The sequence below is a fragment of the Pleuronectes platessa genome, chromosome 1 (genome assembly GCF_947347685.1).
Source record: "Pleuronectes platessa chromosome 1, fPlePla1.1, whole genome shotgun sequence".
NCBI classification, from domain to species: Eukaryota; Metazoa; Chordata; class Actinopteri; order Pleuronectiformes; family Pleuronectidae; genus Pleuronectes; species Pleuronectes platessa.
Window position 1 is genome coordinate 18,052,773 of NC_070626.1, and position 12,762 is coordinate 18,065,534.

At 40.8% G+C, this 12,762-nt stretch overlaps 1 protein-coding gene across 2 annotated transcripts; it reads left to right on the forward strand.

Annotated features, from left to right (window-relative positions):
• Positions 1-727: 727 nt before the first annotated feature.
• Positions 728-12,313, forward strand: def8 (differentially expressed in FDCP 8 homolog). Of its 2 annotated transcripts, XM_053423874.1 has the most exons (12): positions 728-864; positions 1,911-2,033; positions 5,016-5,110; positions 5,212-5,361; positions 6,041-6,182; positions 7,361-7,525; positions 7,854-7,981; positions 8,755-8,868; positions 9,192-9,272; positions 9,654-9,794; positions 9,973-10,082; positions 10,664-12,313. In XM_053423874.1, exons 2-12 carry the CDS (start codon positions 1,925-1,927, stop codon positions 10,755-10,757), a joined length of 1,329 nt encoding a protein of 442 aa, XP_053279849.1. In that variant the 5' UTR covers positions 728-864; positions 1,911-1,924; the 3' UTR covers positions 10,758-12,313. The 2 variants fall into 2 exon arrangements, with proteins under 2 accessions (XP_053279849.1, XP_053279856.1); XM_053423881.1 differs by lacking the exons at positions 728-864; positions 1,911-2,033 and adding an exon at positions 3,497-3,712.
• Positions 12,314-12,762: the final 449 nt, after the last annotated feature.

Sequence of the window (12,762 nt, forward strand, 5' to 3'; positions counted from 1 at the left end):
GGCTACAATGATCTTGAGCTCTGACCTTTGAGCCACAACAATCACGTCATCCCTGAAAGTAAGTAATCCTTTGTGGAAAATTTCCAGGAAGACTAACAACCCATGATGCCTGTAGGTATGACGAGCAAAACATCTTAAGAACACACGCCCTTTGTGACTTTCTGTTAAATTTTCTATTAAAGTGTTTGAAAATTTGTCAGTAATCCATTCAGATTAAAGGGATAGTTCACTAAAAAATGAAAAATTCACTCAACTGAAACTCCAAAAGTGTTTTGGGGACTCAAACACTTCGCCCACCCCTCTATCAGTATAGTGGTGAGTAGATATCCCTTAAATTACCTTTTTATATATTTTTTAACATGTGTTATTCAGTCTCTCTAGGCCTGACAATATCCGTTCAGAAAACAAATGATATTTTCCCAAAAGACTATTAAAGACGGGTGTGGCATAAACCTAATCAAGCTACTTTTTTAATCCAAATTTAAGCATCAAAAACAGGAAAACGACAGGATGTCAAGTAACTATTTTCAAAATAAAAGCATACAGCATCACGTCCACCTAAACCTCTTGTTTACACTACAAGAAAGCGACAAAACCATCGTGTTTGTTTTTCCTCAATACGTTTAAAACCATTATTCATTATCCCTATCACCTCCTCGTATTATTCACGATGCTGCTGCTTGTTTGCCGCTTGAAGGATTTTACTTTGAAACTGCTGAGCGGATGTGGATGTTTTAGAACTCGTTAGCCTGGTGATGTCGCTGATTAAGGAGACAAACAACACGGAGGGACTGCGCGTACAAACCGCAACACATACATCTCACCAGCGCCTCTGCCCTCATGATCAGTGAGGTGAACTGCGTGGTAAGCCTCCAGCAGCACCGAGCTCTCAGGCTATAGCCATCGTTAGCATCCCAAACATCACAGCACCGGGTTGTCTGCGAGGCGAGTTAACTAGCTAGCGTTAGCCTGCTGTTGACATCTGTGCAGTGATGTTTACTATCTGTGCCACAGCTGTCATCCATCTGAGTCCAATGCTAAACGTGTAGCAGTGATGCAGGACACACACTGAAGGTTGTAACAGCCTTTAGGGAGACGGTTGAAGATGAGGCAGGTTTACCAATGAGGGAAAAGAGGCTCCAGCCTGTGTTTATAACGTGTTCGGGGCTTTGCAGGGTTTCCTTGATTAACTCCATGTGCTGAGCAAAGATGTTGATGCCAAATATTTCTTTCATACTGTATCAAGTCGTCTGCATCCTAATGATTGTTCTGAAATGACTTCCTGTTGGCAGATTTGCAGCCTGCTGAGCAAAAGTGCAGTTGTCGTCCATCTGAAGAGAGCAGCTATTTTAATATGAGTAATGTAGTTTAATGCCATTTTAATCAAAAAGCATCCCCTAAACTGAGAATCATTTGAAATCACTTGTCTCCCCAGCCCTTTGCATGTTGATTTGTGGGACTTGATTTGTTTTTTAAGATTTGAATGCAACTTGTAATTTGAACCTTTCCTTCTTGACCTGTATGGTTTTATTTTGGGTTTTTTATTGTCCTTTAGCAGCGGGAATACACCGCACAACTAGAACCACTAACTGAGAGCACAAACCTGTGCCTAAAGGCTAACCTTCCCCTCAAATTCAATATCAGTCCCCTAAATGTGCCTGAGATCCAGGAATTATTCTCTGGGAAAACAGTGAAAATGTTGCTAAACACCCTGCCCTACCCTTGCAGTGTGTGAGTCGTGTTAATGACAAATAATTCCTGGATCTGCAACAAAGTTCTTTCACGCATCCTCCCACCAAGTTTTGTGGAAATCCGTTCAGTTGTTTCAGTTAAGTCTTCCCTAAATGATGGTCTTGTGTGAGCAGAGATCAACCGACCACTCATTGTGTCATGTGTCTTGTCTTCCCAAGATGTAGCCGAAGAAATGGAGTATGACGAGAAACTCACACTTTTTCGCCAAGCCCGCCTCAATCCATTTGATCGGGGAGAGGAAGAAGATGATCCCCAAGGAGGCAAGACGCCCCCGCAGCATGGTAAGGTCGGCCCTGGTTCCCTCAAAGGCAAATCAGGAGAATTTCTCTCATTTCAGGTATTTCAAGTGTAGAGTCTCACCTCGCTCTGAGGTGTCCTTCACACCTGTAATGTAATTCAATGAGCCAACAGGTGTAAATGTAGTCAAGGCATTTATTAGATCTAATTCAATGAACACTTTTGGTGGCATATCCTGCATTTACAGCACTACACTGAAAAACATTACTGTCAGTAAGTTGTATCGCTTTTTCCTGCACCAATGGGTTTGTTTATCATCTTGTGTTCACAAAACCTCATGAATCAACGTCTCCCTTTTTTATTGGTCAAAACACACGAACTGGCACAGGTCTGTTTTGCCTTCATTCTAGTTGCTAAAGTATCAGAGAAAGCAAAGAACTGCTGCTTTGTTTTGCAGCCAATCAAACTGTGAGGATGAGGAATGAGCACTAATCAGCTCTGATGTGATGCATTCTAACGTTTGTTGAGATAAAGTGTGGTTAGTCCACTTTGGCAGAGATCGAGCCATCACATGTTTTTCTCTGCTAAGAAAAATGCCCAGTTTGTGAAAAGAGACCAATTGATTTAGGATTTTTGTGTAAGAATACTAAAAGGCCCCTGTCTGAGGTCTGCCCTGAATAGTGCACAATACACAGCTGTCCTTGTGTTTGCCTTGGGGAAAATTAGGATAAAATGTTGTATTAATCAATTGGTTATGGTGTTACGGTGACTCACTTACTGTATGGGGTTTTAAAGGAGTAGTTTTCAGAAAAATAAAAATTCACTCATGATCTACTCACCACTATGCCGATGGGGGGTGGATGAAGTGTTTGAGTCCACAAAACACTTCTGGAGTCTCAGGGATAGGCAGCGCTGCAGCTGAATCCAGCACAATCGAAGTCAATGGTGCACGATATCTGTAGACATAATAAAACAACAGAAAAACCATAACATATTCGACCCAAAACGAGCCTAAAGGTCCTCTGATATCTTCCTTTGAGATGGGTTCACGGACCCTTGTAAAAACCATCCTGTGGCTACGTTCGCTAGCTCCGCCACTTCAGGTAGTGGACATTTAGGTTTAAATCACAGTGTAAAGGACCTTGTTTCCAGTAGAATATGAATGTTGAGGCTTGCGGACACTTGGATGACACCACACGAGCAGCATGGAGGCATGTTGTGTTCTTTCTGTTTTTTCTTTTTTTTTACGTCTGAAGAAGAGGTCGCCTGGGCTAAACACTGTTTACCCCTGAAACTCCTCAAGAGTATTGTGGACTCAAACACTTCACCCACCCCCCACCCCATCGGCATAGTGGTGAGTATATAATGAGTGAATTTTCATATTTGGTGAACTATCCCCCTTGTGAAACTGACTTTGACTACATTTTAAGGGTCTCCAATAAACACTAAAGCATAAAGAACAGTGGGTTGTTCAGAGTAACTCTAATCTCATAGAAAAGGAAGTAGGAAATACTGGGGCTGCACCAGAGGAAATGAAAAGCATTGGGGAAAGCAGCACCACACTAACACTTCCTGTATTTGAGGATTGAGGAAATATGCAACTCTTCTGTTTCATTTCATTTCCAGGCAAACAATGTTATAGCTGAGTTGATTTCACAGCCTTATTTGCATGTCTGTCTGACACTGAGCAGCTGAATTCCCTTCTTTTCAGAGCTGTATACAGGTAATAACAGCATTTGTCTGTAAGATGCAGTGTAAGTTAAAAAATATAGCCTTGTTTAAATGCATAATTTAAAAGATGCAATTTGAGCTTGCATGTCTCTTCAAGGGTTAAGTTCTTCTGTTGTGTTTTAGCTCATTAGTACAATTTAGCTGGTTGTTTGTGGTGTCAATAGTTGACAAAAAGAACAGTCTGCTGAAACAAAGTGTTTAAAAACAAAAGGAAAGAAAAGCAACACCCAGTGTAAGGGAACAGTTAAATACGAGTGCTTGTATCTGATATATTTCTGTACTACCCTACATAAACAGCGCATTGTTTTATAGTAATTTTGATCCGACGGGTATGTCGGATTGAACTTGACTACACTGGAGATGCCATATAGATTTCTAAATTTGTATTCTGCTGTATTTCTGTGACCAGATGTATCCCACCCTTCTTATGAGAAGTAGAAATACAGACATTTCTCAGCCCCTCCAAGGACAAACAAAGTTCAGTGTCCCTCCGTCATGTCATTATAGCTGTACTCAATAACGAAAGCATTGATACTGAAACCATCAAGTGTTTACTAAGTATGTGACTCTGCTCATCATAAAGCCAGAATTTAAAAAAGCCTATTATCTATTTCAGGAGTTGGTGGACGGCAAACAACTTTTCATAGACTGAATATTGGATTTACAACCTTTTGATCTTGCAGAGTTGAGTGAATAATCAATAAATGTTATTTCACTCATTGTATTATCCTCAAAGTTGGGCCTATTGTTAAAGTTGTGTTACTAAAAAGGATCAGAATCACCTCACATTTGACAGGACTCTGCTACATCAAATTATACAGCACACAAACATCTGTGCACACATCTCTATGGTAAAACAAGTGAAAGACTTGTATTTACTAAAACCGTAGCAGCAGCAGTTGTCGATGTATACATGTAGGATAATGGTTTGTATTGTTATTAGTTAATTCAGCGGTGCACAGAGATTATGCAACAACAAGCTTTCAGAATTTCAAAGTTCATCCACCCTGGTTGAGCCGCAGCTTTAATCAGATTGTCTGAGTCGGTCTTGTCAGCTGTCTTGGTTATACATTACCAGAACTTATGGGACAATTATCCAGGATTCCTGCAGTCGTCCCTATTCGACTTCTTGAGTGTTGAATGGCCACAGTCAGGTGAGAGACCACAATCACACAGTGACTGTCGGTCAGTGTATAATCAGCATGTGTGACTAAGGAGACTAAGGAGACACCATTGTGTGTGTGGTTGTGTGTGTGTGTGCAGCTCTTCATGCCGCATTGCCCTTGTTTTTCTAGAAGCCAGACCTGAGCTGTTCTCTGGGAGCAGAACCCACAGCTCAGATCGGACCATGTACCTCGGTCTAGCTGAGGACCACTTCTCCAGGCCGGTGGTGAGTAAAACATTGTTTCCGCGATTCACCTCAATGTTTAACAGCTTAACAACAGTAAATTAAATTTATATTGTAAAACGTCCGTCCTTCCTTCCTTCCAGGGTTCTTTTGTGCCGTCAGACATTGAACAGCTGCAAATGGCCATAGAGGAGTGTAAGAAGCTGATCCTGGAGCTGCCAGAACACTCGGAGAGACAGAAGGACACCGTGGTGAAACTTATACACCTGCGTCTAAAACTGCAGGAGCTTAAGGTTGGAACTGAGAAGTGGTTAACATGATGTTTGTAGTAGCTGATGCTAGCCAAGTTGGAGTAAAATTTCACTTTTTTTTACATTGCGAGATGAAGCATTTTCCAACATTTGCCCATCTTCTCACGGAACGTTCAACACATTAAGATAACTGATATCTATGAGCATGTGGAATTTGGTGCAGCTTGATTTAATCTGAGCCTGAGGGGACTGTTGGGCCTTTGTGGTGGGATGAGCTCTACTGAGTGCCATTATCTTAATTCACTTATTTCAGTACAGACATAATATTTGCAGTGGTGATCAGTGTCAGAGAGTTAAACAAGAAGATCATTAGAAATCCTGCTGAATGTCATATACACGCTGTAAACAAAATGCAATTCTCCTAGAGCACTTTGTAGATATAATAATGCAGCTGATTCAGTTGATCAAAAAGTTGATCTTTGGCACTCAAGGGAGAGGAACAAATGGGAAATGAAAATACATACATAGATAGATATGTAGAGGAAAATATCACATCAACACCTTTGGTAGAATGAGGAATTTAATATGTCTAGGAGATGGTGTCAGTGCTTCATTGTGCACAAACTGGTATTGTGCAGATATTTTATGCGTATATAGAGCATGTCTTTGACAATTGTAAAACTGCGACTACACTTTGAGTTTGTACTTTGTCCTTCGACAGGACCCTGAGGAGGACGAGCCTAATCTTAGAATCCTGCTGGAGCATCGCTTCTCCAAGGAAAAGAGCAAAAGCGTGAAACAGACGTGTGACAAGTGTAGCGCCATCATCTGGGGCCTTATCCAGACTTGGTATACATGCACAGGTGAGACACTCCATCCAACGTATGAGTCTGATACAGCACTGTGAAGGTAAATGTTGTGCTGAACTCCTAAATCATTAAAAATGGTTGCTTGCTCTAAACCAAGGTTTTTCTTGAGATGTAAAAGCTAGAGCCCGACCGATCTGGATTTTTGAGGGGACGATATTAATATTAGAGAGCAAAAATAAATCAGATTTTGACATATTGGTCAATATATATATATATATATATATATATATATATATTAGCCTTTGCGCTCTCTTTTTTTATGCAAATATATGTTGGTTGAATAAAACTTTTTTCTTTTCTTTTTTAAATCAAACAAACAACCAAACCTTTACACAATTAAATCTGAGCCCATCTGTAGAAGCAGTGTTGAGCCAGTTCACACTTAAAAAAGAACCAGTTCCAAGTTCAGTTCATGCAGATGAAAATGAACTAGTTCACGTTCATAGTTCATTTTTTGTTGGGATGATTTAGGTGACAAACGTACGGTCATGTGTTTGGTTATGAGTCGATTCGGTCGGATCAGTCATTGTTACCCTGACGGTGAGCGTCACGGCTCGTGTTGTACTGAGCACACAATGTTGACGAGTCCCTTTTCATGATGTTTAAATGCAGCCTCATAAACTCTGGAACGAATCGAACAAACACTAAGTTACTTCATGTACTGATCAGGTCGTGATAACTAGTGAGGAGTATTTTATGAGTGAGGATAATTAGTTTGTGGCAGTGGTGCTTGCCACAGGGCTCTCACAGACACAGCCAGAGACGATCATGTTGCTTTCCCTAATGTTGACAGCCCTAATAAATATATATAAACATTGTCAATGATTCCTGACATGTTGTTATCAAACCATTATCACAAAGAAATGTAATCAAGGCTTAATATTTTATAGTTTATCCATTAAATTTACTATAAATAAAACTGAAATGCAACCACATTTAGAGCTTGAATTAAGAAATTAAACATAAATTCTTCACATTATTTATTTTGTCAAATAAAAGTCTTCATATAAATGCAGATCGTCATATGTCTGTGAGAGGCTCATATCGGCCAACCAATAATCAACCAACCAAACCGAACAACCAATCCTGTGTCACACTCGCATGATGTTACTTTGTCTAATTATCGTACAATAAATTGTCACACCGGCATGTACTTATCCATTTCCTCCCAGGTTGCTACTACCGTTGCCATAGTAAGTGTATGAACCTGATCACTAAGCCCTGCGTGAGGTCAAAGGTCAGCCACCAGTCGGCGTACGAGCTCAGCATCTGCCCTGAGATAGGACTTGACCGCCAAGACTACCGGTGTGCAGAATGCCGCACGCCTATTTCACTGAGTGAGTATGAGGATATGTTGCTGCCATAAATCTCAGATATGGATTCATCAGAAAATCTGACTTATTTCAGTCATTCACTGTAAAATGTTGGTGTTTGCACTGCAGGCGTTTTGCCTGGTTTCCTCAACAACAACTATTGTACTTTTGCTGATTGGAGTCTTGTGTTCTTTGTTTAGTGAATTTTGTATCTATAATGAAGTAGCATTTTTATTTCTGAGAGTCATAAGCTTGATTTATCATCAGATAGTGTGGCTGCCTGATCGGGCTTTGGATACAATTGATCCAGTTTCTGCAACTTGTTGTGTACTGTACCATATTTATCTTGCAGGGGGTGTGCCAACTGAGGCCAGACAGTGTGACTACACTGGCCAATATTACTGCAGCACATGCCACTGGAATGACACGGCCATTGTCCCAGCTCGTGTCATCCACAACTGGGAGTTTGAACCACGCAAGGTACAACAACCGCAGAAAACAAGTAAAACGACATGTAACAACATCTCCTCCTCATTAATATACCAACTAATGACAATTCTTTTTAAGCTAACATCAACTGCGCATGCACACACATGTTTAAGTGAACATATCATCATTCGGCGGTTGTTGCTGACGGTTCCCTGATTGGAAAACATGCGTCCCAGACCACCTTAAATGTGCTCTGACTGATCGGATTTGGGACGCATCCGGGTGTGTTCAGTCCCGAACTTGGCACTGGTCTGAAAAGGGTCTCTGTTAACACTAACTGTAACTGCTGAAACAGTCTCAAATTGTAGTCCTCTGCTTTATAACACAATAACAGAATTACACAGAATTGTATTACAGTATAAAATAAACTTCAGGGATCCACTCCATCACTTTCACTTGTCATTGTCAATAGAACGGTCACGAGAAGGACTGAACAGCCGGTGATAATCATGTTTTCTGTGTCTCCCGGGAGCTTTGCCAAGTCATAAAAAAGTCACTCAAGAGGGAGTCAGCTTAATGTTGTTTAAACATCTATACTACAGTAATATAAATGCCTGGTTATGAAGGCCAGTCAGCATCTGACCTATTTTCTAGTTTAACCCAGATCAGAAGGAGGGTTGCTATTCCTGGTCAGGTGAAGCACAATGGCTGTCCGCCAATTCAGGTTTCACCTACGTCACCTTGTCGGTATGAAAGGTCCATTATCGTGTTGACATGGGCATATCCAGCCAGTCCACTGTCTGAAGGTGTGTCTCCTTTTTCAGGTTTGTCGCTCCTCGATGCGCTACCTGGCCCTGATGATCTCACGCCCTGTGCTAAAGCTGAAAGAAATCAACCCTCTGCTGTTCAACTTTGTGGAGGAGCTGGTGGAGATCAGGGTGCGTAACTTCAATTTTCTGGAGGCTTGTTGGTAAAAACCCAGCAACAAGAGATGGAAGTGAAAGGGTTCTCAAGCTGAATGAAACCAGAGGCACAGTTCTAGTTGTACTTGACAGTCTTTCTCAGTTCTAGCTCTAGCCATTGACTCCTTCACCATAGTTACTGTTGTTGTTTTGTCACACCACCCATTCTAACACAATCAGATGATGTTATGATGAAGTTCAAACAACTGTTGAATCCAGTTCTGCCAGCAGGAGCACTGGACGAGGACATCAACTGCAGCTCTGTGCATTAAGTGAGACGGATGTGTTTTCCTTCACAGAAACTTCGTCAAGATGTTCTGCTGATGAAACCTTATTTTATTACCTGCAAGGAGGCGATGGAGGCTCGGCTACTGCTACAGGTCGGCAACGATTTACAGCTTCTATTTACCACGATTAAAATGATATGTGCTCTCACAACGTCATCTGCAGGACAGTGGCATATGTACCCCATAAGTAACATGTAACAACAGCACCACAGTGTGGTGGAGTTGGGGAACTGAATTACCAAAGGTTGCTGTTATTAAACTTGCAGTGACACTAGTCAGTTTATACAAATAAAGCTGGCTGTTTGATTTCAGAATATTTAAAATGTTGAAACAAATTGATAATTTTGGATGTTGGATGCTGCAGGATGACCCAATGAGATAGTTTCATATCTGTTTTTCTGTCTGCAAGGTTGTCTGCATATGTGTTATGAAGCAGTTTCCCACTGTGTGTGTGTGTGTGTTTGTGTTCTCCAGCTACATGATCGGCAGCACTTCGTGGAGAACAACGACATGTACTCACTACAGGATTTGATCGACATCTCCAGTGGCAGACTCAGCTGTTCCCTCACAGAGATCCATACTACATTTGCCAAACACATAAAACTAGATTGTGAGGTGAGCTCATACATTAAACACAAAGGAAAAATATGATGGTACCGCTGATTTCTCTTTGTTAGAAAGTATAACACCTTATTTGGTTGTAGAGATCCTGTGGTCCTCAGAGAAATCTGACTTTGTTTTCTCTTTTGTATGTATGTGCGTGCTGTGTACTTGTGTGTTTGTGTGCGTGTAGTGGTGTCAAGCCAAAGGATTTGTGTGCGAGCTGTGTAAGGAGGGAGACATCTTGTTCCCATTCGACAGTCATACCTCAGTCTGCCACGACTGCTCAGCTGTCTTCCACAGGTTAGTCACCAACCAGCCATTTATCAGAGTGTTGAGGTTAAAGAGAATGTGTGAAGCTACTAGTAACCCCAAACACCTCAAGCTACTGGTATACACTGGTCAAAGATTACCAGTTAACCTGAGCTGCTTTTCAACACTGAAGTCCAGGAGGGGCTGTATGTGAAAAAGCACGACTGGTCACGCCCTGCCCCCTGCATGCTCTATCCGGGTGCCGCCCGTCTCCTACATGTTTAGGGCGTGTTCCTGTTGTCGTGAATGCGTCTGACCCAGACAATCTCCTCCTGCGAAAAAAGGCAAACTTTTATTTCCAGAGTTCATTTCTGAAAAACCGCAATACTTTTAAACTGCATCCAGAGAAATAAGAAAACAAGTTCATCCCACACAACTGGTAGCAGCATGGTACAATTTCCTGAACACTGAACCATCATTTAAAAAGCCATTACCCAGATGGATACATTAATCTGATATCTAGTCTATGTAACAATTAGTTACAGGTTGTATTCTCCCTCAAACACCCAGGACCTGCTGTTCTCTTATGATAGAATGCAATCGAATTGTTGGTCTTTGTTTTGTCTCTTTAGAGATTGTTATTATGACAACTCCACAACTTGTCCGCGATGTGCCCGAATGACTGAAAGGAAGCAGGACGACGAGTCGGATGTGAAAGACACGTAGCTCCGGAGAGGACCACCCGCTATTACTGGATGTTTCACTTTGCCTCATGTTCTGTTCCCCCCCCCCCCCGGTCAAGGAAGACTGATTAAGTTTTTCGCCCTTTGGTTTTATCACATGTTCAAATTGTAGGGTTTTCCGGTGCACTACATCATGAAGCAGGGAACAGAAACCCATCTGGAAATTAATATATATATATATATATATTTTTAGCAAATCTTTTGATTCCTGTTGTAATTGGTCGAATGAACACTGTAGGTGTGAAGTGAGGTAGTCACATTAGTGTGTCTGCTTGTATAAATGCACAATATGAATAACCTACAGTGAAACGATACATGGAAGTGGGTGCTTGTTCATGCAGAAGCTGTTTATCAATCCTTAAAAGCCTCAACTGCATTAATCTATACTGCTAACTTCGCTGAATGCTAAACTTGAAGGTTATTGTGTGCAACAGTGGTGGATTTTAACAGTCACAGTAAGTTCAGCCTCAAAAGAGAAACTTAAAAGATGATATTAACCAAAAACTCACCTTTCAGTTTCCAGCTATGTTTTTATTTTAATAGTCTAAATCTTGCAAACATGTCAGAAAAGGCTAAGCTGCGAATTTAAAGTGTATTTGGTCATGTAAGTTATTATTGCATAACAAAAAATCCAGTTTGTTTACAAAAGGAAATTGATTAAATCTCCAATCATAACATCACTGTAGCTTCTGTTTAACGTCATTTAACATAATCTGCCTTCACCTCCAACTGTTTATTTCCCATGTAATGACCCTAAAACACTCTGTACTCGTCCTCCGTCTGTGTTACGTGCCTGATCTCCTCTCAGCGTCATAATCTGTTGTTCTGAGAAACATTTCATGAGGTCTTACAAATATTCCCAGGCCCTAAAAACAATATTTCTTTGTAGCATCCTGTTTGCACATCAGCACACAACACAGCCCTCCTCTGAGTCGGTTAATTCTTTCAATTAGCCATTCTGGATACTGGAAAGAATACTAACATATAATCGTTTGACAATAAAGTTGTATCTACACTCTTTAAAACCATAATTAAAATGATTGCGTATAATCAAAGCATGCATTACCAGAACATTTCATTGTAAGTTTAACCGATAAAGAAAAGAAACGTGAGAGTTTAATAATCTTTTCCTTATATTCAGAACTGTGAAGTCATGTCAGCCCGTTTGATCTGTGTTTACTCTGCTTCAGTTCAGTGCAGCGTCAGTGTCGTGAATAGATGTGAACATTCATGAACATAGGGGGCCTAGGATTGTCAGGTAACATACAGCTGTTAACCTCATGATAATACTTAGCTCTCAGTCTCAACATATCTACAGCACATTTTGTCACAGAGATTGACCCAGAGGTTACAGCGCCACCTCTGGTAATAACGTGTAAATGTTGACCTCGTGTATTTGTTTTAAAAATAATGAGTCTTGGCTGTGATATCTTCAGCATGATGTACTGTATTTTCTCAGATGTACATAGTGTTGGTTAAAGCCATGCCCTGTTGTGGAGTCATGTGGAGTCGAGCATGAATAAAATTAAGTATATCAAAGGTGCAGCGGTTTGTCAAAGATTCACATTTTCACGAATTTGATCGAATATGAATTTTGGGCCAGAGTGGTAGAGGGGTGTAAATCTAAACTATTTTGAATTTATAACATCCATGTATCTTTCCTTTATCTACACTGCTTGTACTTTCCCAGCTAACACTGGGGGGAGGTGGGCTACACTCTGGACAGGTCACCAGTGTATCACAGATATAGAGACAATCATTTATACCTTCAGAGTTTCCCATCTGCATGTCTTTGGAATACGGGAGGAAGCTCGAGTTTATTTTACAACAATACATCATATTTTCTTTGCAAAATCCCAAATCTGCAAGTGTCTTCAGCCGTCAGATAAAGCTGAGAGGTGAGAATGCTCTCCCAACTCACTCTGTGGGACACAGAAACAAGATCTTTAGATTAATATTAAGGAAATTGTTTGAAAATGGCTCTTTCT

Excerpts from the sequence above, each read along its gene's own strand:
- def8 (XM_053423874.1), top strand. The coding sequence starts at position 1,925 with ATGGAGTATGACGAGAAACTCACACTTTTTCGCCAAGCCCGCCTCAAT. Across the intron at positions 5,111-5,211 it reads ACCACTTCTCCAGGCCGGTG|GGTTCTTTTGTGCCGTCAGA; the intron begins GTGAGTAAAACA and ends CCTTCCTTCCAG. Across the intron at positions 9,273-9,653 it reads AGGCTCGGCTACTGCTACAG|CTACATGATCGGCAGCACTT; the intron begins GTCGGCAACGAT and ends TGTGTTCTCCAG.